Source organism: Staurois parvus, unplaced genomic scaffold (assembly GCF_062004578.1).
Source record: "Staurois parvus isolate SC_StPar_1 unplaced genomic scaffold, SC_StPar_1.0 ptg000191l, whole genome shotgun sequence".
In the NCBI taxonomy this organism is placed as follows: Eukaryota; Metazoa; Chordata; class Amphibia; order Anura; family Ranidae; genus Staurois; species Staurois parvus.
Genome location: NW_028317987.1, coordinates 1,895,071 through 1,920,313, shown reverse-complemented (window position 1 = coordinate 1,920,313; position 25,243 = coordinate 1,895,071). Strand labels below are relative to the sequence as shown.

The 25,243-nt window shown below is 45.2% G+C and overlaps 1 protein-coding gene across 1 annotated transcript in view; it reads left to right on the top strand.

Moving 5' to 3' along the window:
• LOC149461843 (uncharacterized) overlaps positions 1-25,243 on the top strand; it is a 91,771-nt gene that overhangs the window by 15,130 nt on the left and 51,398 nt on the right. The window contains exon 3 of the mRNA XM_089677718.1: positions 15,780-16,543. Within this exon, the coding sequence (XP_089533844.1) occupies positions 15,780-16,543 (764 nt within the window). The remainder of the gene's footprint in view (positions 1-15,779; positions 16,544-25,243) is intronic.

The window sequence follows — 25,243 nt, the reverse complement described above, 5'->3', positions numbered from 1 at the left end:
CAGAGATCTTCCTGTGTCCATATTCATAAACACAGGAACTGGAAAGGTACACTAGTGAAGAGGAGCACAAATAATACAAAGTATTCCCACAAGCAGCTAAAAAAGGTGATCAATAATCAATAAACCAACTTATCAGTGAATTCAACTAAAACAATGCTGCCCACACCTAAACATACTCGTATAAATGTGCAAAAATGTCAATAAATAGATATACAGCGCCATGCTTTCCTTAATCACTTTAAGTCCCCCCTATAATAGAAATACTTCTACAGGGAGGAGTCCCTGTGCAAAATCATGTGTGTGTATATATATATGTATGTGATTCGTGCTCCCGCAGTTGCCGGGGGGCACATGTGCACACGCCAACCTGCCATTGCCGTGATTCAGTTCCTAACCGATCAATCATCAGATTCAGGCCAGTGATGTTCGGATCTGATGATCGATCCCTGCCCTATCAGAGATCTTCCTGTACCTGTGTTTACATTACACAGGTACAGGAAATGATGAAATCTTCTCTCTCTGAGCACATTCCATCCCAGAGAGAAAAGAAAGCAGATCCATGTGAGTAAAAGCACTACACACACACAGTAATATCACATTTAAGACACATTTAACCCCTTGATCACCCCCCAGTTAACCCCTTCGCTGCCCAGTCACCAGTGTCATTAGTACAGTGTACAGATTTTTTGCTGATTACTGTATTAGTGTCGCCGGCGACTTCAGATAGCATTAGCGTCAGTTAGTATCCCTCCCAGATAGCGTCAGATTGCCCGTCACTACATCAGTCATCACATTTAACCCCTTGATTGTCAGGAACACGCTCACATACACAATAAACCTCCATTGCTAGTATAGCGTCTGAGCGGATCAAAATCTTTGATCAGATCAGAAATATGCCAGCGTTCACATTAGTATACTGTCCCCAAAAATGCAGCGTTAGCGGGATCAGCCCCGGCACCTGCCAGCACCTGTGTTTAGCCCCTACGCTTAACAACTCCCCCTCCCCCTTCTCCCCCAGCAAGTGCAGTGTCTGTAGGTCACTGTCACAGGATACATTGCACACAAAATCGCAGTGTTCGCAGAATCAGGTCTGATCTCTGCTAGCACTTGCAAGTAAATTTTTTTGAGCTGTTCAAGCAGTCCCTGACAGCCAGGCACTCTTTTTCCTATGAATTGCACTAGGTACCTATAAATTTAGTGTCCAGCGAAAGGTACTCCAGTGAAGAGGCCTACAGGATTCTGAGCATATCAGATGAGAGTGAATGGGAAGACTCACTGACACAATCAGCCTCAGAATATGAACCTGTAGACAACAGTGGTACCCCGACAGATTGCTCAGATGATGGAGAAGAGGTCCCTGCTAAGGTCAGGCGTACCCAACCCCATTCCCAGGTTGCTGAGGTGTTACAATCTCATGATGACTCTCATATGAAGCAGAGTGCCAGTACTAGTGCCATGCTACCTTTTGCTGAACTGGCGAGTACCAGCGGCCTAGTACATCCTGGTCTTTCATATACCAGCACTGCAGTATGACTTGGTGATGTGGTGAGTCCCATAAGTGCAGTACAAGCTGGTGCAGTGGTGAGTACAAGTAGTGTCCCGCTGCCACCAAAACTTCACACACAGGCCCATAGAGCACCTAGTGTCCTGGGTATGCTTGCTGATTGGCAGCCCACAAATTCTGCAGATCCCGTACTTCCACCATTCACTGCCCAACCCAGAATTCAGAAGACACAGCAAATTTAGCTCCTCCCCTTGATTTTTTGGAGCTGTTTTTCACGGAAGATCTGTATGAATTGATTGTGGATAAAAGCATTTTATATGCACGACAGTTTATCACCACCAACTCGAATTCAAACATTGCCAGACTGTTCGCATGGAAACCTATTATAGTTTCTGAATTTAAGGTTTTTTTGGGCCTAACCCTCCACATGGGCATTACTAAGGAAAATGAATTGCAGTTGTATTGGTCCACAGACCCGATTCATCATATGCCGTGTTCTCTGCTGCCATGGCCAGGCGTAGATATGAGAGTATAATGTGTTTTATGCATTTCAATGACAATACAATCTGTCATCCTCGGGGTGACTCTGAATTTGACCGGCTCCACAAAATTCAGCCCCTTGTAAATCACCTTAACCAAAAATCTGCAGATGTCTATACTCCCCACCAAAAAAATCTGTGTTGTTGAGTCCCTCATTAATTTTTTAGGCCACCTTGCATTCAAACTATTTCTCCCCAATAAGCTGGCCAGATATGGGGTCAGACCTGTATATCAGACCTGTGATTTGGGGAGGGGGGGGGGGGTTGGTGCTATCCTGGTACTTCAGGGCATCCGAAACTGTGATAGGTAGTGAGGAAGTGAAATGAGGAAGTTATGCACCTTTCAAAGTGGTCATTGGATTTCACACCCCTGTACGTAGCTAGGCTCCCAAAAAGTGTCTCACATGTGGTACCCCCATACTTGGTTGATGTAGCAGAATGTATTTGGGGTGTAATTCCACATATACCCATGGCTTGTGTGAGCAATATGTCATTTAAGTGACAATTTTGTGTACAAAAAATAAACTTGTGGAAAAAAAATAAATCTTTCATGGACTCAACATGCCTCTCAGCAGATAGCTTAGGGTGTCTTCTTTCCAAAAAGGGGTCATTTGAGGGTGTTTGTACTGTCCTGGTATTTTAGCACCTCAAGAAATGTGAAGGCAGTCAGAAAGTATAAGCTGTGTAAATTCCAGTATCTATCCCATAGTTTGTAGATGATATAACTTTCATACAAACCAATTATTATGCAGTTACTGAGATTTTTTTTTTAGCAAAGACATATAGCAAAATACATGTTGGCCTAAATTTATGACAAAATTTGAGTTTATTGGATATTTTTTATAACAGAAATGAGAAAATATAGTTTTTTTTTTCAAAAGATAGAGAATTAGCGTTCCGATATCCAGAATCCCATCGTTGGGAGTTTGGTTGTATGAGTTTGTTTTTGGAGTAGGTGGTAGAAGGTAGAGAGATGGGAGCTGGAAGGTGTAGAGCTGTTGAAGAGTGTTATGAGGCCCATGGGCTGAGTGTTCTCACACCAGTGCAGGTGAGGTAGCATATGTCTAATTCTGAGGAATTTGTAGAAGTCTTTCTGGTCCAGAAAATAAGTGAGGCTGGGATCCTGAAACGTTCTTATGTAAGTGTTGTTCAGCAGATCTTTGACAGAGTAAATGCCCTTTGTGTACAAGTTTACAGGTGGATATCTTCAGATAGGAGTTCCAAGGTGAGAAGAGAAGACATTGCAGAACTTTTTGCAGTATGTCCAGAGAGGATTACGCCAAAGAGTTCCACATTCATATGATTGGTGTTTTGGTGTCCAGGAATTCTGGTCAGTTTCTATCATTGCACCATGGAGAGTATTCTTCCCATCCACACTGCAGTGTAGTATGATGGCTGTAGGATGGAGGATAGGAAGTGTCGGTCTCGGGAGGAGAAATAAAGCACAGCGGATCATAGGTACAGATCTATCGAATTTGGACACAGCTATGCCAGCAGACTAAAAAAGAAAGCAAATGGCAGAGTGATCCATCCCGGTTACAGTGTGTTTGTATCTATGATAAATGACAGGCTAAACCCACCTGGAGACTTTCTCCACACCTGGAGTGTGCTGAGTTCTTGGAGAACGTCTACACAGTGTTTCCAGATTGGCTTTATCACCCCAACGAGCTCGCTCCAGTTCATGGATGTCATCATTATGTTTGGAGGATCTCACCAGTCAGGAGCCTTTCCTGTCATCCTACATGTTCCCTTCTGAGGATTGTTCTATCCTTCCAAACAAATGTATGAAATCATGGATGAGTCCTCCTTCTATGTGATCTAGAAGATCTTCAATCACAATGTCTTTATGGATGAAGTGGATGGCCCAGTTTATATATTATTTATTGCTTTACAGCTTTATTCCCTCCAGGATTCATTCTTTATTTATAGAACCATTCAAGGAAGTGTTCTTACTTTGAGAGATCTCCACCACCATTCCTCTGTGACCATTACATCCTTGTCATTTATGTCTAACATCTTCATTATGAGTGGATTGATAGATATTTTTATGCATTAAAGAGTATTTTTACATTTTCTTCACCAAAAATTTGATTTCAGAGGGAATCTGTTTTAATTTGTCTTCTATATGTAATAAAATATCTTTGTTAAAGTGTTGGTTCCATAAGAGCTAGAATGATTTGTTCTTCCTTATCTTGTGTTATATATGAATTTCCCTGGTAGCCGTGTAAGGCAGATATTTTACAGGAATGATTATTCAGGCTCCATTCTCACCAGCGTGTATGTTAGTACTTTTTATTTTCAGAAACACACAACAACTTAACATGGCTTCCTATGGGACACGTTCACATTTAGGCTTTTTTGAGTTGTGTTTTTGGAAAGGGCCCAGGACTTTTTTAAAAGCAAAAAGCAGCATTTTGCTATAATAGAGTTCAATGGAGAATCTGCTGAAATGTATGGTAGTGTGTTTTTGCATTTTTATTCTGCCCAGCAAAAACAAAATTCCACTTTGAAAAAGAAAAAAAAAAGCTGAACAAAACGCAAAACACAGTAAAAACGCATCACAAACGTATCAACATGCAAGTGTACAATCCAAACGCACACGTTCCTATGTTACAAATGGCTGTGTGTATAAGTGGGTGCTGCAGCGACCGTCGGCTGGAACCAAACAGAATCAGCGAGGGAGAATGTCACCAGCACACCGAGGATCACCAATATGGGGCCAAACGTTTTACTGAACGATCACATAGTTACAGCAAGGCAATGTTTCAGAGACTCGCATGACTCCTCCGTCACATGCCTGATGAAGGGGTCCTGCGAGACTCCGATACATTGCCTTGCTGTAACTATGTGATCGTTCATTAAAACTTTTGGCCCCGTATTGGTGATCCTCGGTGTGCTGGTGACATTCTCCCTTACAAACATAGCAAAAATGCAAAATGAACTGCCAAAAGCACTGCAAAAAGCAAACTACAAAGCTGTGAACAGAGCCTTACAGATGTTTCTCGGGGCTGCAGTTCCTCTGAGTTCCAGAAGGTGGTGATCTCACTTCTTCCCAGGCAGGACTTCTCTATGGAAGACAGACAGGAAGTGATGTCAGGTACAGACAGGAAGTGATGTCAGGATGTTCCAGGTGGTTTTGAAGTATAAAATAGACGTTACCAGAAGTAGCAGCAGAGGAGGTAATAAGATGTTATTTCCTATTTACACCCAGTAACCCCCCCGTCATGTCCATCCTCTTCCTCCATAGTCACGTCCGTCCTCTTCCTCCATAGTCATCTACGTCCTCTTCCTCCATAGTCACGTCCGTCCTCTTCCTCCATAGTCACGTCCGTCCTCTTCCTCCATAGTCATGTCTGTCCTCTTCCTCCATAGTCACTGTGACGTCTTTTATCTCCAGCAGATGATGATACACACATATATAGTGTGGGAACCCAGATGAACCCCTTCAGGGGCAGAACATTCCCCCACTTCCGGGGCCGGAACATTCTCCTCATTGTGGAGATAAATTCTAGTAATATGGTCCTCTAAACAAACAGCACTGACAATAAATAGACAAGACAAGGACCATCCTGACCATACATGGCCTACAAAGGGCAATGATGACACTACACAGGCAGCCAATGGGCAATCATTACACTATGCAGCCAACACAATGATGGAGTGCCGGGGTCAGGAGTATGGAGCATAGAGCCCCTTACATTGCTGCTCAGGAGGAAGGAAACATTCCCCAGCCGGCCATGAAGAATATGTTCCATCATTGGTGTCAGAGGGAGGGAAATACTGAGGGGTCTGAGGGAAGTAGAGGAGCTGAGGGGTCTCTGAGGAGGTAGTGGGACTAAACAACTCTGGATCCTGTGAAGGTTGCTGCATCTGAAGGACTCTGGGACCTCTGAGAGTTTCCTGCATCTGAAGGACTCTGGGACCTCTGAGGTGGAGGAGTAACTGAAGAACTTTGGGAGCCTGTTAGGAAGTATTGGGGCTGAACAACTCTGAGAGGTTAGTGGGGCTGAAGGGCTGTGGGGGCCTCTGAGGGGGTATTCAGGCTGCAAGGCTCTGAGGTAAGAGGGGGCTTTAGGGCTCATAGGAACTCTTGGTCTCTGATGGTCCTCCCACCCCACCTTCACTTACTTTTCTGACCTCCTTAAAGAACTCCTGCCAGCACGTGTAGGAAGTCTTCACCTCTCCATCTCACTGGTCAAGAAATATATTGCAAGACACAAAATAGAACAAAGAAGGACACTTGGTCCTTGGGGAGGTCTGTTTGCATAGTATTAATGCTTAATGGGCGGACAGTCCAATACCTTCCCATACCACAGAATCTGGCAGTGCCCGGTACTGGAATTCAGAGCCAGAGAAAGCCACTGCCCCTCTGTACAATGTCCTGGAAATTTCATAATACTTGACAACTAAGAGATCAAACCCTTCCCCCTGCTGTCCTCCTCCTACCCACACATAGAAGAGATGAGAACAGACTCCTCCCCCACAGCTCTCTACTCCACTAGCACCATCCTCCTGCTACCCAATCCAATCTCTTCTCTTATTGCAGAGAGTGACAGTGACATCACTCCTGTCAGTAAGCAGGCTGCTGGAGATTAGAGCCTTGCAGCTGGAGTTCTGCCAATTATCCTGATTATCCAGCAATTCCAGCCAGAAAGTTCCCCTTCCTGGACCTCATGATGAGCCGACATTGACCTCACAGCACTGCCTCAGAGCAAACAAGTCATAGGAAGGATCATATTTATCATTCCTTGTCTGCAGATCTAATACTCATCAAAACCAGTTCAGAGACCAAACAAACCCAACAGAGAAAAGGGGATTTCTGATGCAGCAGGTCAAGAGGGTCCCGGGACCTTGAAAATTTTGTAAACCCTAAACAGTCCAGATTAAATATCTTCCCATGGGGGTAGTAGTCCTTAAATGTCCAGCAACCCTCCTATTCCCCCCTCACATCCACATCCTATTATTGTGTGACCAATACCATCCAAATCATTCTTACTTTCATTTCCCAAAGTTATCCGTCTACAAGGAGACCTGTATAGATCACATGATGGCACCAATGAGGATGGAGGAGGACCGGAGTCACATGACTGAGAAGATACTAAACCTCACCCTGGAGATCATCTACCTGCTGACCGGAGAGGTGAGGAGGATTCTGGGAGGTCACATGACATCACCCATCTCTATTAATAATACACGGACCTGACCAAAGAGGTGAGGAGGATTCTGGGAGGTCACATGACGTCACTCTTATCTCTATTAATAAAACACAGACCTGACCGGAGAGGTGAGGAGGATTCTGGGAGGTCACATGACATCACTCTCATCTCTATTATTAAAACACAGACCTGACCGGAGAGGTGAGGAGGATTCTGGGAGGTCACATGACATCACTCATCTCTATTAATAAAACACAAACCTGACCGGAGAGGTGAGGAGGATTCTGGGATTCTAACATGATATTCCTATTGGTCCCTCAATACAGAGATTTCCTCTTCTGAAGTCAGGTGATCATATGACCATCACAGTGCCTCCATGTGACTCCCTAAACCCTGAGAGACACAACATGCAGAAGATTCTAGAAGTCACCAAGAAGATGATGGAGCTGCTGACAGGAGAGGTGAGCGGTGCCGGGAATTCTGGGACATTCTCCAGTAACAGACAAGGGATGTGTCTGGATGGTGACTGTATCATTGTGTGTGTCAGGTTCCTATAAGGTGTCAGGGTGTCACTGTCTATTTCTCCATGGAGGAGTGGGAGTATTTAGAAGGACACAAGGATCTCTACAAGGACGTCATGATGGACAATCAGCCGCCCCTCACATCACCGGGTAAGAGGAGACTTTATTGTAAAGGAGAGAGCAGTACGGAGGATCCACCTAGATCCCCCATCATCTGATAAACACATAGAAACAATGGATTCAGTCAGTGTGTGTGTTTCCTACAGATGGATCCAGTCATGGGAACCCACCAGAGAGATGTCCCCGTCCTCTGTATTCCCGGGATTCCACACAGGAAGGTCACACCATCCCTCACCATCATCAGGTAGATGATGACAATTATTGGTAGTTGTGATTTATACACAGCATGTTTGTTACAATGAATGTTTTATTATATCTTTCAGAGTGGAATCCTCGGGGATGATAATATTGATGTTAAAGAAGAGTATAAAGAGGAGGATGAGGAGTATGGAGTGATGGAGGAGTTTTCAGAAGGACACAAGGATATGATGGAGCCACCTAATACCAGGAACCCACCAGAGAGATGTCCCCGTCCTCTGTATTCCCGGGATTCCACACAGGAAGGTCACACCATCCCTCACTGTTACAAGGTTGGTTGGATGGAGAATCTAGAACATGGACTTGTAGAGACTATGGGCTCCAATCACAAAGCGGTATCTTCCCGTATCCCAGTATGTAGTAAGATGCTGCATTCTGTTTTTTAGTAGTGAATCCTGCGGGTAATTTACCACTGGTGTCCATAGCAACACTTGTAAATAGCTTGTTGTTAAGGAGAGGGCAGCCGCCAGTGTCCCCAACAACCAGTAAACAAGGAGCGGACGGCCACCAAGTTCCCCGCTGACAGCTGTGACAGGTCTGGTATGGATTTTGATGAGAACCCCGATGCCAAAATAATAAAAAAAAAAGGCATGGGTTACCCTTCAAAATCAATACCAGACCCTTAGTGAGTGCCCACCTTCCTCCTGAACCATACCAGGCCACATATCCTCAACATGGGGTGGGTGCTTCAGGGCAGGGGCGCTCTGCCACCTCAAAAGCACCTTATCCCCGTGTCGATGGGGACAAGGGTCCCTTTCCCACAACCCTGGGCAGTGGTTGTGGGGGGCTGTGGGTGGGGGGCTTATTGGAATCTGGAAGCCACCTTTAACAAGGAGGCCCCCAGATCCCGCCCCCCCCAACAATGTGAATGAGTATAGAGTACAGGTGAAACTCACAAAAATTAGAATATGAGTCAGGAATATGCAGGTGCAGCGCTCATTAGTAATAAACACTTATAATATAAATATCCTCTTATTATATTAACAAGTGCAAGAAAGTGATATCACCGTATGGTGATTAATAGTGGTTCAATATTCCCAATATTAATAAGATAAAATCGTGCGGATCTTAAACGATCACGATGACAAGTGCGTGGATATCCTGATCTGGGAGTGACAGATGGTGTACTTCAAATGAATGAAATGCGCACTCACCAGAAGTGCGTTTAAAATACGCAATGAGTAATCATGTGTCTCCAGACAGGTATGTAGATCATCTGTTCCCAGGTCAGGTCACACATCGGATAACCCTCTGGTCATCTTGGTATAGAGATACCACGATCCATTACTGTGTATCACCATCATGGGTCATCTCTTGTCAGAATGGGCACTGCGGATGAAGGCACTCACACGGAGAGCCCAATAAGAGACCACATAGCGTGATACTGCGTAAAGTACCTTTATTCCAATCAGTAATGTTACAAAAGTAATAAGATAAAAGTACTGACCATATGTTCAGGATGGCCACCAGCGGTGGTCAGATGTCCGGTTGCTGTAGCCCCCCTGACGCGTTTCGTGCAAAGCACGTAGTCATAGGGTACAAGGGCTTACTGTAAGGATATCCACGCACTTGTCATCGTGATCGTTTAAGATCCGCACGATTTTATCTTATTTTTATTGTATCTTATTTTATTTTATTCATTTTGGGACTATTTAACCACTATTAATCACCATACGGTGATATCACTTTCTTGCACTTGTTAATATAATGAGAGGATGTGTATATTATAAGTGTTTATTATTTCTGAGCGCTGCACCTGCATATTCCTGACTCATACATTTCTGGAGGTTTTTTGGTTACCTTTGTTCTTGGTGTTTCAGCAGCTTGTATAATTAACCCTTTTTGGGATAGCGCTCACTAAGCATCTCTTTCTGACAAAAATGAGAATCTGGTGCAAAAGTTCATTTATTTCAGTGCAGCAACTTAAAAGGTGAAACTAATATATGAGACTCATTCCATGCAAAGCAAGATAGTTCAAGCCGTGATTTGTCATCATTGTGATGATTATGGCTTACAGCTCATGAAAACCCCAAATCCACAATCTCAGAAAATGAGAATATTGTGAAAAGGTGGAATATTCTCGGCTCAAAGTGTCCCACTCTAATCAGCTCATTCAGCCATAACACCTGCAAAGGGTTCCTGAGCCTTTAAATGGTCTCTCAGTCTGGTTCAGTAGGAATCACAATCATGGGAAAGACTGCTGACCTGACATCATCATTGACACCCTCCATAAGGAGGGAAAGCCTCAAAAGGGAATTGCAGAAGAAGTTGGATGTTCCCAAAGTGCTGTATCAAAGTACATTAATAGAAAGTTATGTGGAAGGGAAAAGTGTGGAAGAAAAAGGTGCACAAGCAGCAGGGATGACCGCAGCCTGGAGAGGATTGTCAGGAAAAGGCCATTCAAAAGTGTTGGGGACTTTCACAAGGAGTGGACTGAAGCTGGAGTCAGTGTATCAAGAGCCACCACACACAGACGGATCCTGGACATGGGCTTCAAATGTCGTATTCCTCTTGTCAAGCTGCTCCTGAACAACAAACAACGTCAGAAGCGTCTTATCTGGGCTAAAGAAAAACAGGCCTGGTCTGCTGCTCAGTGGTCCAAAGTCCTCTTTTCTGATGAGAGCAACTTCTGCATCTCATTTGGAAACCAAGGACGCCGAGTATGGAGGAAGAATGGAGAGGCACAAGGACCCAGAGTATGGAGGAAGAATGGAGAGGCCCAAGGACCCCGAGTATAGAGGAAGAATAGAGAGGCCCAAGGACCCCGAGTATGGAGGAAGAATGGAGAGGCCCAAGGACCCCGAGTATGGAGGAAGAATGGAGAGGCCCAAGGACCCCGATTATGGAGGAAGAATGGAGAGGCCCAAGGGCCCCGAGTATGGAGGAAGAATGGAGAGGCCCAAGGACCCTGAGTATGGAGGAAGAATGGACAGGCCCAAGGACCCCGAGTATGGAGGAAGAATGGAGAGGCCCAAGGACCCCGATTATGGAGGAAGAATGGAGAGGCCCAAGGACCCCGATTATGGAGGAAGAATGGAGAGGCCCAAGGACCCTGAGTATGGAGGAAGAATGGAGAGGCCCAAGGACCCCGAGTATGGAGGAAGAATGGAGAGGCACAAGGACCCCGAGTATGGAGCAAGAATGGAGAGGCACACACTGCAAGATGCTTGAAGTCCAGTGTGAAGTTTCCACAGTCTGTGTTGATTTGGGGAGCCATGTCATCTGCTGATGTTGGCCCACTGTGCTTCATTAAGTCCAGGGTCAACGCAGCCGTCTACCAGGAGATTTTGGAGCACTTCATGCTTCCTTCCGCAGACGAGCTTTATGGGGATGCTGACTTCATTTTCCAGCAGGACTTAGCACCGCCCACACTGCCAAAAGCACCAAAACCTGATTACTGTGCTTGATTCGCCAGCAAACTCGCCTGACCTTAACCCCATAGAGAATCTATGAGGCATTGCCAAGACAAAGATGAGAGACATGAGACCGAACAATGCAGAAGAGCTGAAGGCCGCTATTGAAGCATCCTGGTCTTCCATAACACCTCAGCAGTGCCACAGGCTGATAGCTTCCATGCCACGCCGCATTGAGGCAGTAATTGCTGCAAAAGGGGCCCAAACCAAGAACTGAGTACATATGCAGCTTCTACTTTTCAGAGGTGCGATATTGTTCTATGTACAATCCGTGTTTTATTGATTGCATGGAATATTCTCATTTTCTGAGATTGTGGATTTGGGGTTTTCATGAGCTGTAAGCCATAATCATCACAATGATGACAAATCACGGCTTGAACTATCTTGCTTTGCATGGAATGAGTCTCATATATTAGTTTCACCTTTTAAGTTGCTGCACTGAAATAAATGAACTTTTGCACCATATTCTCATTTTTCGAGTTACACCTGTACATAGCACCCCTATTCATTCCCCAAAAAAAGTGTAGTGTAAAAAAACTCGAAGTCATTTTTGGCAAAACACAAATAAAGAACAATATCCCCCTGATGTAGATCCATCAATGATCCAATCACAATACTCGCTGTCATTATTGACTCGAAGAAAAAACAAAGCTCCCCTCCTGCCGTCTGACAGCTCCGCCACCTCCCACTTCTAAATAAACCAAGGAGCGCTACCACCCTGTGACATCACTGGGTGGCCTTGCCCTCTTGTGACATCACCAATACAACATGCCCCGGTCAGTGACATCACCAATACAACATGCCCCGGTCAGTGACATCACCAAGTGGCACCGTCCCTTAGTATATTTAGTGGCAGGAGGCAGCAGAGCTGTCAGACAGAGGGGAGTCTTCATTGGGAGCGGAGCTTTTCTTTCCGAGTCAGCGGTGACAGCGAGCATCGTGATTGATGATGGATCTACACCGGGGGAACATTTTGATTTAGTTTTGCTTTTTTAATAAAGGACTTGTCAAATACTGCCTGCTGTCTATATAACAGAATACTTTTTTGTGGTGACTAATTAGGGGTACCATGTACCCCATACTCATTCACATGGGGTGAGGGATCTGAGGGCCCCCTTGTTACATTTTGTAAGTCCTCTGCCTGCAAACCCCCACAGCCACTAGCCTGAGTTGTAGGGAAGAGTCCCTTGTCCCCATCAACATGGACAAGGTGCTCTGGGGGAGCAAAGCCCCCCTGCCCCAGAGCATCCACTCCATGTTAAGGGCACGTGGCCTGGTATGTTTCAGGAGGGGGGGTGTCTTTCTCATCCCCCTGTTTACTGACCTGCCGAGCTGCATGCTCAGATAGGGGTCTGGTATGTATTTCTTTCATTTTGGCAAGGGGTCCCCCTCAAAATCCATACTAGACCCCCCAAAGGGGGGACCCCACAACATTTTCTTAATTTTTCCTTTCCAGTAATTCTTTTTTCAGATTTATCGGTTGGTTTGGATGCGGCGGCCGCTCGCTCCCTAACAACCATGTTGTTTACTGGTTGTTAAGGATGCCAGCGGCCGCCCACTCTTTACCAAGCAGTACACATTTCCTGAATGCCGCATGTCTCCACCACTAATTAATGACCGCATGCATTTCATTCTTTATTTCCTTCTGTGAATGTAACGCCTGTTCATGCGGTATTTACTGAGCGTGTTCAGTGTTTGTGGTCAATACCGCAACACGGGATAGGAAATGGACAGTTTCAGGATGGCATGCGGTATTTAGGGGAAATGTACCGACATATCACATGTGATCTGCTTCTGTGAAGGGAGACAATGTGTGGATTTTGTGTGTGATGTCACAATCATAAATCTTACATTTACAGATGATATTTTCTCTCATTTCCTTGATTTAGAGTGGAGATCCAATCGATATAGAATTTGAGGTGAAAGCAGAAGAAGAAGAGGCGTATGTGAGGGATGATCAGCAGTCTATGGAGGAGGATGGAATAACGGGGACATTTATAGAGGAGGACACTCCTACAGAGATCAGCACAGGTGGGTCATGAACACTAAATCCATTCCTCCACCCATACTGCTCACTGATTGGTCCAGAGTAGGGCGGGGACTGGGTGATATCAGCCTGTAATCCCCTGGTCACTTTCCTGAGCTGTGTTCCCCGTCCTGTATTCCTGGATTTCTCTCCGATAATCTTCCTTCTCTGTGCTGCAGACACAATTTATGTCTCTAGACTGGATTTATGGAGGTTCTGGGGTTCAGCTGGCAGAAAAATGTTCATTACATCATAAGTGTTACTAGACCTAGGCACCTGGACATGTTCTTTTGATCTTCGGCCTCATGGAGGTGAAATAGCAATTCTCCAAGTATTTGTCACCTGTTCCGGGTGGAGGGATATGTCTGTATAGTCTCAGACCCAAGTCACTGAGTGCAGTCTCAGGAGATGGGAGGCAGCAGTGTGGGATCTCTGCAACTTGTCTACAGTAAACATTTAATCTTCCACTGATTGCTGAATATCAATATTATGAGTCCTGACCCTTATACTGTATAATTTATATTGTACATTACATCCTCCTGACCCCTGCACTATATACTCTATGTTGTACATTACATACTCCTGACCCCTGCACTATATACTCTATGTTGTACATTACATACTCCTGACCCCTGCACTATATACTCTATGTTGTACATTACATACTCCTGACCCCTGCACTATATACTCTGTTGTACATTACATACTCCTGACCCCTGCACTATATACTCCATGTTGTACATTACATACTCCTGACCCCTGCACTATATACTTTATGTTGTACATTACATACTCCTGACCCCTGCACTATATACTCTATGTTGTACATTACATACTCCTGACCCCTGCACTATATACTCTATGTTGTACATTACATACTCCTGACCCCTGCACTATATACTCTATGTTGTACATTACATACTCCTGACCCCTGCACTATATACTCTGTTGTACATTACATACTCCTGACCCCTGCACTATATACTCCATGTTGTACATTACATACTCCTGACCCCTGCACTATATACTTTATGTTGTACATTACATACTCCTGACCCCTGCACTATATACTCTATGTTGTACATTACATACTCCTGACCCCTGCACTATATACTCTATGTTGTACATTACATACTCCTGACCCTTGCACTATATACTCTATGTTGTACATTACATACTCCTGACTTCTGCTCCCCCCCTCCCCCCACTGCTATATATACACATAATATGGATTCTCTTTTGTTCCCCCATTTCCTCCCAGCTGGACATTTTATATCGGATGATGTGATTGGAGCACAGACTTTTACATGGTGATAATAATGTGATAACATCCTCCAACTTTGGACCCTTAAACAGAAAGTGATAATGAGGGAGGAGTCAATACCCCAATGATGGTGGTCTTCAGGATCAGTCCAGTCTTCATCTTGGTTGTTCTACCCCCTTCCTCACTCTCTGACCTCTGGTGGGGCTCAGCCCCGCTGTTCTTCATGACCAAATCATGGACTAAATAAGGAAGTGCAGTACTTCTTGTGTTGGGAAGATGGCGATGAGTGATAGAGGGGAAGGGGACCCTCGTCCTATAATCCCCTCATCACTGACCCTCCTATAAAAGACAGTTCTGGTTGTTTCCTCACTCTCTGACTAAGGTCCATGAATAAAGAAATGACCTGGTAGGAGATCAGAGGAGCCATTTCCTAGTTCCCTTGAGGGTGGAATTGTAAGCTCCTTGGAGACCAAGCTGCCTGATGTGGGCGGAGTCCTGGTTTGGGGGAACCAATCAGCTCCTGTCTAGTAATCCTCTTTGTCTTTGTATTTTAGTCCATGGCCGGGAGATGAGGAAAACCTCCGAGGATTGTCTCACTTTGTCTCCAGACTGGAAAGTAGAAGATGAGGACATCACACAGTATAGTCCAGGAGAAAACCCGGCTCCCTCCAATGTCCATCCGGCACCACCCAGTGTAGATGGACCATCGGATTCCTCGTATCCTGAGGAACCTCAGACTGTGCGGGACCGGGCCGGCCTTCCAACAGGGAAGAACTTCTCCTGTACTGAGTGCGGGAAAGGATTCCGTTCTAAATCCTATCTTAATGTGCATAAAAGATCTCACACAGGAGAGAAGCCACATTCCTGTCCTGAGTGCGGGAAATGTTTTTCAGTGATGTCCAATCTTTACAGACATCAGAGATCTCATACGGGGGAAAAGCCGTATTCCTGTCCTGAGTGCGGGAAATCTTTTTCTAGTAAGTCAAATCTTTACACACATCGAAGATGTCACACAGCTGAGAAGCCGTATTCCTGTCCTGAGTGTGGAAAATGTTTTTTAGACAAAGCTAGTCTTCACGCACATCAGAGATCTCACACGGGGGAGAAGCCGTTTTCCTGCCCTGAGTGTGGGAAATGTTATTTATCAAAGTTCCATCTTTTCAGACATCAGAGATCTCACACGGGAGAGAAGCCATATTCCTGCCCTGAGTGCGGGAAATGTTTTTCAGAGAAGTACAGTCTTTACACACATCAGAGATCTCACACAGGGGAGAAGCCATATTCTTGTCCTGAGTGTGGGAAATGTTTTTCACAGAATTCCAGTCTGCACAAACATAAGAGATCTCACACAGGGGAGAAGCCATATTCCTGTCCTGAGTGCGGGAAATGTTTTTCAGAGCATTCCAGTTTGTACAAACATCAGAGAACTCACACAGGGGAGAAGCCATATTCCTGTCCTGAGTGTGGGAAATGTTTTTCAGAGAAGTCCATTCTACACAAACATCAAAGATTTCACACAGGGGAGAAACCGTATTCCTGTCCTGAGTGTGGGAAATGTTTTTCAAAGTCATCATATCTTTACACACATCAGAGATCTCACACTGGGGAGAAGCTGTATTCCTGTTCTGAGTGTGGGAAATGTTTTATAGAAAAATCAAAACTTGTCAGACATCAAAGATCTCACACGGGGGAGAAGCCGTTTTCCTGTCCTGAGTGTGGGAAATGTTTTTCAGAGAAGTCCAGTCTGCACAAACATCAGAGATCTCACACGGGGGACAAGCCATTTTTCTGTCCTGATTGAAGGAAATGTTCCTCACTGAAGTCCTGTCTTCCTGTACATCGGGTCCCACACAACCCTGGAGGTGTATTAGTGCCTTGAGTGCGGGAAATGTCTTCTAGATGAATGTTGCTGGACATCCCAGCTCTCATGTGGAGAAGAAGCACACCCTGATATACACCTCAGATATACTCCATGGCTGATCTTCATCATGGAAGAAACAGTTCATAAGGAGATCAGAGGCCCCCAAAGACATGGATGAAGCGTGGGACCGGGTTGACCATTGATAGCAGGAGAAGAATAAAAATGGAGTCCTGCCCTGTGATTGGCTGAGTATATTTTGTGGTGGGAGATTTCACAAACACTTGGAGGTCTATGGAGAACAATGTTGAACGGATGTGACCGGCATTCTCCAGCTGGGAGGAGTTTTGGCCGTATTTTATTTCTTATGATCATTGGCTCCATCTAGTGGTCATAATATCATATTAGGCTAGTTTTACTGATGGAGATATTTCAGAAAAATCATCTCATTGTGGCCACTAGATGGAGCCGGCGATCATAGGAAATCTCTGTGTTACTTGAGGTCAAACTCCTGCACCCTGAGGTCACACTCCCGCACCCTGAGGTCACACTCCTGCACCCTGAGGTCACACTCCCGCACTCTGAGGTCACACTCCCGCACTGTGAGGTCACACTCCCGCACCCTGAGGTCACACTCCCACACTCTGAGGTCACACTCCCGCACTCTGAGGTCACACTCCCACACTCTGATGTCACACTCCCGCACCCTGAGGTCACACTCCCGCACCGTGAGGTCACACTCCCGCACCCTGAGGTCACACTCCCGCACTCTGAGGTCACACTCCCGCACTCTGAGGTCACACTCCATCACCCTGAGGTCACACTCCCGCACCCTGAGGTCACACTCCCGCACCCTGAGGTCACACTCCCGCACCCTGAGGTCACACTCCCGCACCCTGATGTCACACTCCCTCACTCTGAGGTCACACTCCCGCACTCAGGTCACACTCCTGCACCCTGATGTCACACTCCTGCACCCTGATGTCACACTCCCTCACTCTGAGGTCACACTCCCGCACCCTGATGTCACACTCCTGCACCCTGATGTCACACTCCGGCACTCTGAGGTCACACTCCCGCACCCTGAGGTCACACTCCCGCACTCTGAGGTCATACTTCTGCACTCTGAGACCTATAAATCTTTATTTTGGTGGTATTTATTCACTGCTGGAATTTTTTTTTTTTTTTGCTATATAAATGAAAATGTCCAAAAACTTTGTAAAAAAGTGTTTCTCTTATAAAATGTTGCAAATAAATAATCTTTCTTCATAAATATTGGCCAAAATGTATTCAGATATCTTTTTAGTAAAAAAAAAAACAAATTAGTGGATAACCAAAAATTATAATTTTTAAAAAAAAAAATTAAATTTTTATTTTTTTATATTATTATTTATGTTTTTTTACACCCATAAAGGCTGTAAAATCAATAATTTCTCCTTCTCTCCGGCTGCATTCCTGCAGCCATTGAAAAATAATGTGAGAGCTGTGATTGGTCACAGCTTGTCACATGGTAAAAGTCTGTTGGGAATAGCCCTGTAACATGTGACCTCGGTGATCAGTCACAGATTTCACTAGTAGTAAGCAATGATATCAGGAAGTGACATTCTCCTTACTACTATTCATGTGATCACTTGTCTTCAGTTCACTGGTCTTCCCAGTGAATGCCTGTGCAGGGAGGGAAGATGTCAAGACAAGTCTGATGATTGGAGGAGAGCAGACTGAGCTCCCAGCACAGCTACAGCACTGACCATGCTGAGCTCTCATGCCTAGTGTGGTCAGTTTTTAATAGGAAATCAGAGGGACTGGCAGGATCTCCGGGGATCTCACACAAAGGAAGTAATACAGAGAGAAGAGGAGATGTCTTCATACCAGGACATGGGACAGCCGGCACAGATCAGGAAAAGGACATGTTGGAGGAACATATTCTTTGAAGGAGAAGTTCAGGCAAAGCTCTTTTGTCTGTACTTCTCCTGTGGATCAGAGGAGTGCAGTTCATTCTGAACTCCTGTGACCCATTTTCAGGTGAAGCCCGCTGTCAGCTGACGTCACTCAGCCGGTCCAGGCTGGGGAAAGATCCCGACATCAGAGTCTGGACCAGCCGCACCCTCCCCCTCCACAGCCCAGTGAGTGTGGGGGGGGGGGGGGGCAGGGCAGAGAGCGGTGACTGACAGTCACCACTCTCTGCTCAGAACGGCTGTGAGAACTCATGGTCAGCAATCACATGATCGCTGAGTCCTCACACTTGGATCCGGCGGGGGATGGGTGCAGCACCCACCTAGGGGCAAGGATGATTTTACAAAGTCAATAAATAAATGACATACTTTTTTGGCCTTTAGATGGCGCTAAGTATCATAGAAACTAGAACCATCTTATTGCCAAATGTGGTATTCTCCATTTCATATCCATGGAAACCATTCACCCCGCCCAGCACAGAGCCTACTCCCTCTACTCCCCCCATCCCATTCACACAGAGGGAATGACAGGCACATTCACCGGATGTATTGCTGTGCAATTGTTTTATGAACAGACTCCTAGATGATTACAGCTACTTATATAGGGACATCAATTTACATATTACCCATCAGTCCCCGCCCCCGAGGAGCCTACAGCCTAAGGTCCCTAAAATTCATACATATACATACTGGGGCCAATATAGACAGGAGCCAATTACCTTCCAGCATGTCTTTGGAGTGTGGGAGGAAACCGGAGTACCCAGAGGAAACCCACGCAGGCACAAGGAGAACATGCAAACTCCAGGCAGGTAGGGAAGTGGTTGGGATAGCAGCATCAATGACATTAGTGCTGCTAGGAGGAAGTGCAAACCACTGAGCCACTGTGCTGCAGAATATGTTTCTATAAAGGTGGGAAGTATGTAGCAGTGAAAAGACCTCCCAGCAATGTTATTACCAGGCTGCAGCTAGGGGGCGCTCTAATGTGTACAGTGTGACCCCAGAAGAGTGATCCCATCTAGCCCACATTAACCCTCTCACTGCCAGAGCTGTTTCTGCATTTTTCTTTTGCGTACATATTAAACCGCAGACTTTGGGCCTGAAGATTAGTTAAACCCCCAAACTTATATATCATGAAATCAGAGGCCTGGAGAATACAATGGTGATAGTTTTGAATTTTTGAGATCACAAATACATTATTTTACCAATTTGTTAGTAAAATATAAAAGATGAGGTTGTGCCAAGTCAATAGATACCCAACATGTCCAGCCCTACAATGGGGCGTGCCACTGAGATGATGGAAAACGTTTTATATATATATATATACTGATCAAAAAATGAGAGGAACACTTTGAAAACCCATCAGATCTCAATGGGGAAAAGTCTCTTGCTGAATATGTATACTGATATGGACAGGGCAATGTAAGGACGCCCCATTGTTTGAAGGAAATGAAAATGATTGATCTACAGAGGACTGAATTCAGACACCATGAAAATCAAAGTGAAAAAGTGATGCAGCAGGCGAGTCCATTGTGCTGAAATTTAATTGCAGCAACTCAGAATGATACTCAGTAGTTTGTATGGCCCCCATGTACTTGTATGCATGCCTGAGTGACAATGTCGGGGGAGGCTCCTAATGAGACGACCGATGGTGTCCTGGGGGATTTCCTCTGAGATCTGGACCAGGGAACCACTGAGCTCCTGGACAGTCTGAGGTGCAACCTGGCAGAGTTGGACGGACCAAAACATGACATCCCAGAGGTGTTCTATTGGATTTAGGTTTGGTGGCCATTCAATGGTGTCAATTCCTTCATCCTCCAGGAACTGCCTGCATACTCTCCCCACATGAGGCCAGGCATTGTGATGCACCAGGAGGAAAACAGGACCCACTGCACCAGGTGGAAAATAGGGTCTGACAATGGCCTAATAGCATTCAGGGTGCCATTGTCTAGCCTGTAGAGGTCTGTATGTTCCTCCATGGATATGCCTCCCCAGACCATCACTGACCCACCACCAAAACAGTCATGCTGAACAATGTTACAGGCAGCATAACATTCTCCACGGCTTCTCCAGACCCTTTCATGTCTGTCACATGTGCTTATGGTGAGCCTGCTCTCATCTGTGAAAAGCACAGGGTGCCAGTGGTGGACCTGCCAATTCTAGTGTTCAATGGCAAATGCCAATCCTGCTCTATGGTGCAGAGCAGGGAGCATAGGACCCACTAGAGGATGTCGGGCCCTCAGTCCACCCTCATGAAGTCTGTTTCTGATTGTTTGGTCAAAGACATTCCCATCAGTGGCCTGCTGGAGGTCATTTTATAGGGCTCTGGCAGTGCTGTTTCTCCTTGCACAAATGAGCAGATACCGGTCCTGCTGATGGGTTAAGGACCTTCTATGGCCCTGTCCAGCTCTCCAACAGAAACTGATGGTCTCCTGGAATCTCCTCCATGCTCTTGAGACTGTGCTGGGAGACACAGCAAACCTTCTGGCAATGACACGTATTGATGTGCCATCCTGGAGGAGGTGGACTGCCTGTGCAACCTCTGTAGGGTCCAGGTATGGCCTCATGATACCAGTAGTGACACAGACCCTAGCCAAATGCAAAACTAGTGAAGAACAGTCAGAAAAGATGATTAGGGAAAAAATGTCAGTGGCCTCTGTGATGAGCATGGCGTCAGACCCCAACCCCTCTCACCAAACTCGTGACCGAAGGACTAGCCAATCTAAAACCATGCTGTCACGTGCGTAACAATGCCACACCCAGCACAACGATTTTCAAACTAATGGACCACAGATCAACGTACCGGCAGCCTGAATGCGATTGTTACTGGGTCAGGTTAATTACGCAATTAACCCTTCACACTGCCACCACCTCCTTTTTATACAGAGAAAGAGGAAACTCAGCAATACACTAGGATGATTGGTTAATTGACAGTATACTGCTATCTCTACAGACCGGTTATACAGGGGGTTAAACACTCATTTATTTATTTCAGGTACTTATATAGCGCTGTCAATTTACACAATGCTTTCAACATATATACCTATATTGAACATTCACATCAGTCCCTAACCCTCAAGGGGTGTACAATCTAAGGTCCCTAACTTACATTCATACATACACATAATACGGCCAATTTAGACAGGATCCAATTAACCTACCAGCATGCCTTTGGAGTGTGGGAGGAAACCGGAGTAAACCCACGCAAGCACAGGGAGAACATGCAAACTCCATGCAGGAGGTGCCATGGTCAGGAATCGAACCCATGACCCATTTACTGCAAGGCAGACGTGCTAACCACTAAGCCACTGTGCTGCCCACAGCAGGGACTCGTAAATTGCAATTAAGAGCTATAGAAACAATTCAACACTTTCAGAAAGTAAGATTTATTACTAAAAGGTCAAAAGGGTGCAGTAGAAATATTTACAGGAAGAAGATGTAACATATATATATATATAAATATACAGAGCAATACAGCACAGCAAACAGATAACAGAAAGAAGTTTAGGAAGAAGATGTATCATATATATATATACACAGAGCAATACAGCATAGCAGATAACAGAAAGAAGTTTAGGTAAGTAAGTACTTGCCAAATAAATGTCTGGGGTTAGCAGTTTCAAGTCTGATGAGCTAAAAAAGGGATTTCTGGTCTTGCATTGGGTTTCGTTGTTGCCGTGAGATTCTCCTTTGCTTTCTGTCCGATAGATGTTATATTGAACGGTCCTCACTTGTCTGACTCCTCACAAGAACTAACTGCGTCTTTTTCCTACACAAAACCTCTTCCCACGATGGACAAGCCAAGCCTTATTTGGCAAGAGGATTGTATAGACAGCCCCTTAGCAAGGTACGCTGAACGTGTTCCTGAGGGAGGGGGGAAATCGGAGGAGAGAGACTGATTTGGGAGTTTAAGAGAAATACCAAAATATAGTTATTTGGAGCAGAATGGATGACCGCGCCCATCTCTGTGTGCATGATTGTGACAGCCTCCACCTGTAAAACCATGTCTGTTTTGGGGGTCGTCTCATTTTTGCCCATCTAGTGTACCTGTTGTTAATTTTATTAACACCAAAGCAGCTGAATCTGATGAACAACCCCCTCTGCTACTTACCTGACCAGATCAATATCCCAGGAGGTTCATTGGCTTGGTGGTAGACTCTCATTAAAAAGTCTTCCTTTCATTTTTTTCAGCAATATCTATTCCTATGTATGATTTGAATGTCTGAGGTCAGCTCTTTATAATCCCATTTTTCTGACTGCTCTTCTTTATCAATGTCACACGTGAAGATCTCTTTGTATCATCTCAGCTTGAGTCTAGTAGGAACGTGTGGATTCTGTTCATTCCTTCCACCTTCCAGTGGCAATGTTGCTGCATATTCTTCTCAGGAAATTGTTGGCCTCATGGATCTGTTGCTACTAGAAGGTTTGTTATGGAATGACTGAGGCTCTGTTTTCATCTAAAATATAAAATCTATAAAAGAGATAACATCAGCGCAGAGTTGGAGGAAACAGAACAGACCTCCCTGTTGGCCCCAAACTGATCCCCAAAAAACTGCCCATGAACCCCAATCCCTTCATCCTGGGGGGAGTAAAGATGATCAAACCTGATAAGGACACCCCGTCCTGGACTCATCTCCATCCCATCTCTTTCCTAAATGTCGATGTCTAAATCCTCATCCAATTTCTATCTAAATGGCTGAATTTATCCCCAAATCTCCTCATTTATAAAGTCTAAGTGGGCTTTGTTCCCTATAGACAAGCAGCCGACAATGTCTGACACACAATCCTCCTCAACCATCGAGTCCATCAGAGATCAGAACAGATGCTGCTTTCTTTGGATATGTACAAAGCAGATGAGACACCATCATGGTCCTATCTACCCTCCACCCTAACTCACTGGGGTCTAGGTGATGTCTTCCTGAAATGGGTCATGGCTCTATACAACCCCCATCTGTGATGAGTCAATGCCATGGAGTCCAGTCTTCCTGCTTTCTGATTTGTTATGGAACATGTCAGGGATGTCACCCCCCTCCCCCATTCATTCTAGTACCAGAACCGCTGGCTGCGCAGATCAGATCCAACCTGTGCATTAACCCTTTCTCTGCTGGGCCCTGAGATCCCCTTTTAACCCCTTGCCTACCGTGCACTGTCACCCCCTTCCTGCCCAGGCCAGTTTTCAGCTTTCAGCGCTCTCACACTTTGAATGACACCAACTTTTCATCATTTTTGAGACAGATAGAGCTTTCTTTTCTTTTCTTTTGGTGGTATTTAATCACCAACGTGGGGCTTTTTTTTTTTGCTAAACAAACTAAAAAATTACAATTTTGAAAAAAGTTTCTGTTATAAAATGTAAAAAAGTAATTTCTCTCCTTCACTGATGTGTGCTTATGAGGCTGCACTGATAGATGGTACTGATAGGTGACACTGATGGGTACTGACAGGCATCATTGATGGGCACTGAAAGGTAGCACTGATGGGCACTGAAAGGTAGCACTGATGGGCACTGATAGGTGACACTGACTGGCAGTGATAGGCAGCACCAACTGGCACTGATAGGCAGCACTGATGGGTACTGATAGATTGCACATATGAGGAGGCATTGATGGGCATTGACAGGTATCAGTGATGGGCACTGAAAGGCAGCACTGATGGGCACTGATAGGCAGCACTGATCGGTACTGATAGACTGCACTGATGAGGAGGCACTGATGGACATTGACAGGCATCACTAGTGGACACTGAAAGGCTGCTCTGATGGGCACTGATATTTGGCATTGATGTACACTGATTGGAGGCAAAGGTGGGCACTGAAAGGCAGCACTGATGGAGCTGCACTGATGATCATTGCCCTAATTAAAAGTGTAGAGGAGAGGACTGCCGATAGCAGCATTTCCTGTTTACATGTGATCAGGTGTGATTGGACACAGCTGATCACATGGTAGAGCCTACATCATTGGCTCTTTACCATGATCAGTGATCCACTGTGTCCCCGGGGGTGTGCATGCGCAGATAGAGTGGGAGGATGTCATATGTCCTCCCAGAACAAGAGAGCTCCCCCCCATCCCTCATTTCCCTACACGGTGGGCAGGAGGTGGTTAAACTCAGGTGGTCAGACCATTTTTGAAATGTTTCCATTTTTTTATTTTTTACAAACAGCCTTGAAAATTGAGAAAATCAAATCTACACAAAACTGTCAAAGAGCAATTTTGTCTAAAAATTATAATTTTTCACTTACAGTTTCCAAAATGTATAAAACCGTACATTTTATGAAAGCATAGGACGGGTAGAATGAAGAGAAGGAGACCCCCCCCCAAATCACACATTTTCTGAAAGCATAGGATTGGTAGAATGAAGAGAATTTGCCCCCCCCCACAAACTACATTTTATGAAAGCATAGTACCGGCAGAATAAAAAGAAAGTGACCTCCCCCCAAACTGTACATTTTCTGAAAGCATAGAAGCGGGAGAATAAAAACGTGACCCCCCCTAAATCGTAAATTTTCTGAAAGCATAGAAGCGGGAGAATAAATAGGTGACCCCCCCTAAATCATACATTTTCTGAAAGCATAAGGCAGGTAGAATAAAAAGAAGGGGGGGTCCCTAACTGGGTACATTTTATGAAGGCTTAGGACAGTG